The sequence below is a fragment of the Triticum aestivum genome, chromosome 3B (genome assembly GCF_018294505.1).
Source record: "Triticum aestivum cultivar Chinese Spring chromosome 3B, IWGSC CS RefSeq v2.1, whole genome shotgun sequence".
NCBI lineage: Eukaryota > Viridiplantae > Streptophyta > Magnoliopsida > Poales > Poaceae > Triticum > Triticum aestivum.
This window is the reverse complement of record NC_057801.1, coordinates 16,728,310-16,733,575: the sequence shown is the minus strand read 5'-3', so window position 1 is coordinate 16,733,575 and position 5,266 is coordinate 16,728,310. Positions and strand designations below refer to the sequence as shown.

General features: G+C 50.3%; 1 protein-coding gene across 1 annotated transcript; it reads right to left on the bottom strand.

Annotated features, from left to right (window-relative positions):
• Nucleotides 1-2,372: 2,372 nt before the first annotated feature.
• On the bottom strand, nucleotides 2,373-4,055 carry LOC123068293 (WAT1-related protein At3g18200). Its single transcript, XM_044490828.1, has 3 exons — nucleotides 3,743-4,055; nucleotides 2,876-3,604; nucleotides 2,373-2,782 (listed from the first exon to the last, which is right to left on the bottom strand). Exons 1-3 carry the CDS (start codon nucleotides 3,952-3,954, stop codon nucleotides 2,614-2,616), a joined length of 1,110 nt encoding a protein of 369 aa, XP_044346763.1. The 5' UTR covers nucleotides 3,955-4,055; the 3' UTR covers nucleotides 2,373-2,613.
• Between the last annotated feature and the right edge of the window lie 1,211 nt (nucleotides 4,056-5,266).

Here is a 5,266-nt window from a genome sequence, read left to right as displayed (position 1 = left end):
TCAAGGGTTCACTCAACGACCAGGTGTCGATTTTGAGGAGACTTATTCCCCGGTCATGGATGGAGTTACCTTTAGATACTTGATCTCGATGGCAGTAAACATGGGCTTGAAAATGAAACTAATGGATATTGTCACTGCTTACCTGTATGGTAACTTGGATTCGAACATATACATAAAGGTTCCAGAAGGTATCCCTGTTCCGAACCATGATAGAGCAAACAGGGGTCTATACAGTGTTCAACTTCAAAAGGCACTGTACGGACTCAGACAGTCTGGTAGAATGTGGTACAATCGCTTAAGCGATTTCCTTCATGAGAAGGGCTACACGAGCAATAAAGATTGCCCATGTGTTTTCATACGGCGATCCCAAGATGGATTCTGTATAATCTCGGTGTACGTGGACGATTTAAACATAATCGGTACACCTGAGGATATTGAGGAAGCGAATTCCTATCTGATGTCGGAATTCGAGATGAAGGATTTGGGTAAAACCAAGTTCTGTCTAGGTCTGCAACTTGAACATTCCCCTGATGGGATTCTAGTGTACCAGTCGGCCTACACCCAGAAGGTGTTGGAAAGATAATGATTTGGTAAGGCATATCCTTCTAAGACCCCGATGGTCGGGAGGTCTTTACAGCCAGACAAGGACCCGTTCAGGCCAAAGGAAGAGGGGGAGGAAACTCTGGGACCAGAATTTCCTTACCTGAGTGCAGTTGGAGCACTCATGTATCTCGCAAACTGTACACGGCCAGACATTGCGTTCGCCGTCAGTTTGCTTGCGAGGTACAGTTCTGAACCTACCAAAAGACATTGGAAAGGTGTCAAGGACGTCTTCCGTTACCTGCAAGGGACCAAAGATCTTGGCCTGTTTTATAAAAGGAACCAAGGCTTATCTATTGTAGGCTATGCCGATGCTGGGTACCTATCGGACCCGCATGATTGCAAATCGCAGACTGGATATGTTTTCCTTTGTGGTGGAACTGCGTTTTCCTGGAAATCGTCCAAGCAAACACTTGTGTCGACTTCCACGAACCACTCGGAAATCATGGCACTATTCGAAGCGTCAAAAGAGTGTGTATCGCTTCGGCGGATGATCGGCCACATTCAGCAGACATGTGGGCTGAGCACCGTACAAACCCCTACCATTATCTATGAAGATAATGCTGCTTGTGTTGCGCAAGTCCAGATGGGTTATGTGAAGAGTAACCTCACTAAGCATATTAGTCCCAAGTTCTTCTATGCACATGAGCTGCAGCAGTTGAATGAGGTGAAAGTTTTGCATACTAAGTCTTGTGACAATCTTGCTGATATGTTCACTAAATCATTATCGGCATCAACCTTAGAGAGGTGTGTGCGTGGAATCGGTATGATGAGCTTAGAGAGATGCAAGGTTCAGGGGGAGAAACTTCACAAACTCGTCGCTAAAATCTCAATCCCGATGATCGAGTACTCAACTTGATGGTTGAGTGGATTGTACTCTTTTTCCCTTGAGTGAGTTTTCCTGATGTTTCTCACACGAGGTTTTTGACGAGGCAATTCGTGCAATACAACAACGTATACTATGTGCTCTTTCTCCATATTTTTTCCCACTGGGTTTTTTGGAGTTTTGAGGCATGGATATACGGATAATTAACCAAGGGGGAGTGTTGGGAAACCGGGTCATCCGGAGGGTGGCGGCGGCCGCGTGCTAAACGCACGGGCTAGCCCCTCCCGTTCCCCTCGTATCGTTAAGTGGGTACTTATCCCTTGACCCCCCCTTTTCCCTATATAAAGCACCGAGGAGCCATCATTGTAACCCCTGATCATTGATTAATAAAGCTGGTCTCCTCCATATCTCTCTGTGTCATTTACTTTCGCGTGTTCGACTACTTCGTCTACGACGCTCGCTCCCGCTCCGCAACCTTGGACCGGACTCGCCGGCAGGAGTTGCGGAACAGAAACCAGCCCTTACAAGAACTCATTTACATGAATAATAAATTGCACGCAAGTCCTTGAAAGCAACGCCATCTTTCTTTCACATACAGCGGCAACGTGCCACGATTAAAACTAGAAGGGAGAATACCTACGGGGTAGGCCCATATGGCCCAGTCAAAGGCCCAGGCCCATCAAGGTTACAACCAGAGAGGTCATCATGCAATGGATATTTCAAACGAAGACTAAGTGCCAACAGTCGGATACCACATGACACATGTGGTAAGCAATTTAAACTATTTAAAAAAAGTTTCAACAGTCGGATTATATAACCCCCTCCCCCACCTAACTGAAGAAAAATTGTAAACCAAATTTAAAATAACCTCAATCAAAATCGTTGACCCAGTGAAAATCATAATCCAAAATTCTAAAATTGAACACCACAACTAGACTGGGAGAGCTTCAAAATTAGGGAGCATAGTGTATTTATAGACACACACAACTCGAAGACAAGGGGCTATACACAGTAGGTACCAAATATGTCTGAGTGTGTTTGGCAGTTCACATCGTCAACTAGTACGGGTCTTCTTCTTCTTGGTCGCATCGCACGCTTGAAACACTAGTAGTTAAAAAGGTAGGAGTACGTTCAAACACCCACATCAGTACACACATCTCCAAGGGATATCCAGCAGCTAGCAGCTTTCACGCCAGCACAGCGGTGCTCACTTGCTGATCTTTGTCAGCCTCGCCGCCGTCTTCCCCCAGCAGGTGCCTCGCCATCTCGGGATCTTGGCTCCTCGTCTTCTTCTCCTCGCTCTTGCCCCACAGCACGAAGTAGAGCCCGATGACGATCAGCACCGCGCCGATGATCCTGCGCACAAGCAGCCATGAATCATGTCAGTCAGACAAGAGTGCAATGGTGCTGTCACAATGTTGGTGTATGTGGATTTTACTCTCTACTTACCCTCCGGTGTAGAGCTGGTCTCCGAGGATGATGGCGGCCATGACGGCGACGGCGACGGTCTGCACGGGCTGGAACACGGCGGTGAAGAGCGGGCCGCCGCGGTCGATGCACCAGATCTGCAGGGCGAACGCCACGCCGGAGGCCACCAGCCCGGCGTAGAGGATGGTGAAGAGCTCCCCGACGGACTGCACCTTCCACCGGCTCATGTCCTCCTCGGTGAAGGCGGCGATGACGAGGAACTGGAGCAGCCCGAAGACGCAGGTGAGCGAGATGACCGACAGCCTCGCCGGGTACCGCTTGAGCACGGGCACCTGGAGCACCATCCATCCCGACCAGGAGAGGCAGTGGCCGAGGATGAAGACGCAGCCGAGGGTCCAGTTGAAGATGGGGCTGCCGGAGGTCCAGGAGAGCACGGCCTGCACGTGCAGGTTGTGGCTGAAGAGCGGCAGGCCCTTGTAGAGCGTGATCACCGTGGCGCCGCCGATGCTCACCACCGTGCCCACCACCTTGGCCACCCCATGCCGCCGGCCCAGGTCCACCTGCTCCAGCCGGAGGACCGCGGCCAGCACGAAGGTGATGGCCGGCACCATGTTCTGGATCGCGGAGGCGTAGGTCGGCGACAGGTGGTACAGCCCCAGCAGGTAGAACCCCTGGTTCGCCGTGATCCCGATGAGCGCCAGCACGAAGAACTCCGCCAGCAGCGAGAAGGTGAGCGGCGGCCGGTCCTTCCTGAATGATGGAAAAAAGAACAGACACGCCAGGATTCAAAAAACTGTACACCGCCATTGTTTTCTGACTGACTGGCAGAAGCTTTCTTGAAACTGCTGGAAGATGAAGCAGAGAAGAAGAATGGAGGCGGCGACGTACTTCTCGAGGAAGTAGGCGAAGGGGGCGAGGAGGGCGAGGGAGATGACGTTGCGGTAGACGATGAAGACGAGCTTGCTGATGCCCATGTTGAGCGCGGCGCGGCTGACGATGTGGAAGCCGGCGAGCAGGAACTGCAGCGCCAGCACGCCCATGAACAGCTTCACCTTCTCCCGGTGCGCCGCCGCCGCGCCCGCCTGCTGATCCCTCCCCATCTCTCCTCCTCACTTTCTCTCTACAACTTGTCAGTGATCTACGTACAGAGAAAGAATGCAGATTACTAACTGCTTGTGGTTGTGTTGAGAGGAATTGGAGGGTGCAGGGGTATATATAGTGCCATAGTGGGCGCCATTGTTGCCACTAGCGCATCCTCTGGGTGGCCTCTCCTACCTATCCCGGTGTGGTTGTCCTGTCGTGGAGCAGTAGACGGACACAGGACAGACGTGCATGGTCCTGGTAACTCGACCGCTAGCTATAGAGACCTGGCAAGTGCATGCATGATTATGAATGCTCTCTCTCTCTCTCTCTCTCTCTCTCTCTCTCTCTCTCTCTCTCTCTCTCTCTCTCTCTCTCTCTCTCTCTCTCTCTCTCTCTCTCTCTCTCTCTCTCTAGCACCAGCAGCAGCAATGGAATTGGTCCATGGCCTAATGCCTCACATAATTGTGTTGCATCAAGGCCCATGATGCAATCGCTTTAACCCATTCATCACCCGTCACGTGCACGCCCGATTACCAGCACCGATCAACAGCTCAACCGAAATTGATCGCTCGCCGCGCGCCTGCCTAATTGCGGCGGGCAGCCCATGATGCGTCGCCTTAATTTGATTCTCAGCAGCAGAAATGTTTAGGGGATGCATTGGTGCCATGTTCTATCACCCAGCATCCACACAGACATGCACATATACTATTCGCCTTTTATTCCTTGACCGGATGCACCTGCCGTGTTGATTCTCCAGGACGTTTTAACAGAAATGCGCTGTGATCTACAGGAGGCCATAAATAAATACCAACAGTTAAATGGTACGCCTGTCCATGTAGGCAGGCAGGGTGCACCTTTATGGCACGAACATCCTTGTAAATCCGGTCTACATTCTGAATCAGAATCCACACACACGTATAAATAGATACTACTGTTTGCTAATTAGTACGTGATGTGTACATACATTCTAATTCAGTCATAGTCATGAGTACAGACATTCCAATTCAGTGTAGTTAATTAGTAGTACACCTGTTCATCCCTCAGCAGCCACACAGACATGGTACATACCTACTGTTTGCCTTTTATTCCTTCACCGTTTACTCTATTTTGATTCTCTAGGACCATTTTCAATACAGAGTACTGACTGAGATGTGTTGTGGCCTACACGAGATTATAAAATACCAACAGTTAATTAGCACTGAGATCGCTTTATACTCTGAATATTGATCATTCATGCTCATGCTACATCCTCTTCAATCGATCTCTCCTCTTCTCGCTGTCGGTGTGCGTGCGATCGACGCACTGTGCGATCGACCATGAGCGCGGTTT

Bases quoted from the DNA above. Each gene is read 5' to 3' on its own strand.
- LOC123068293 (XM_044490828.1), bottom strand. From the start codon at position 3,954: ATGGGGAGGGATCAGCAGGCGGGCGCGGCGGCGGCGCACCGGGAGAAG. The intron at 3,605-3,742 runs GTACGTCGCCGC...TCCATCATTCAG, and splicing joins TTCGCCTACTTCCTCGAGAA to GAAGGACCGGCCGCCGCTCA. The intron at 2,783-2,875 runs GTAAGTAGAGAG...GCTTGTGCGCAG, and splicing joins GACCAGCTCTACACCGGAGG to GATCATCGGCGCGGTGCTGA.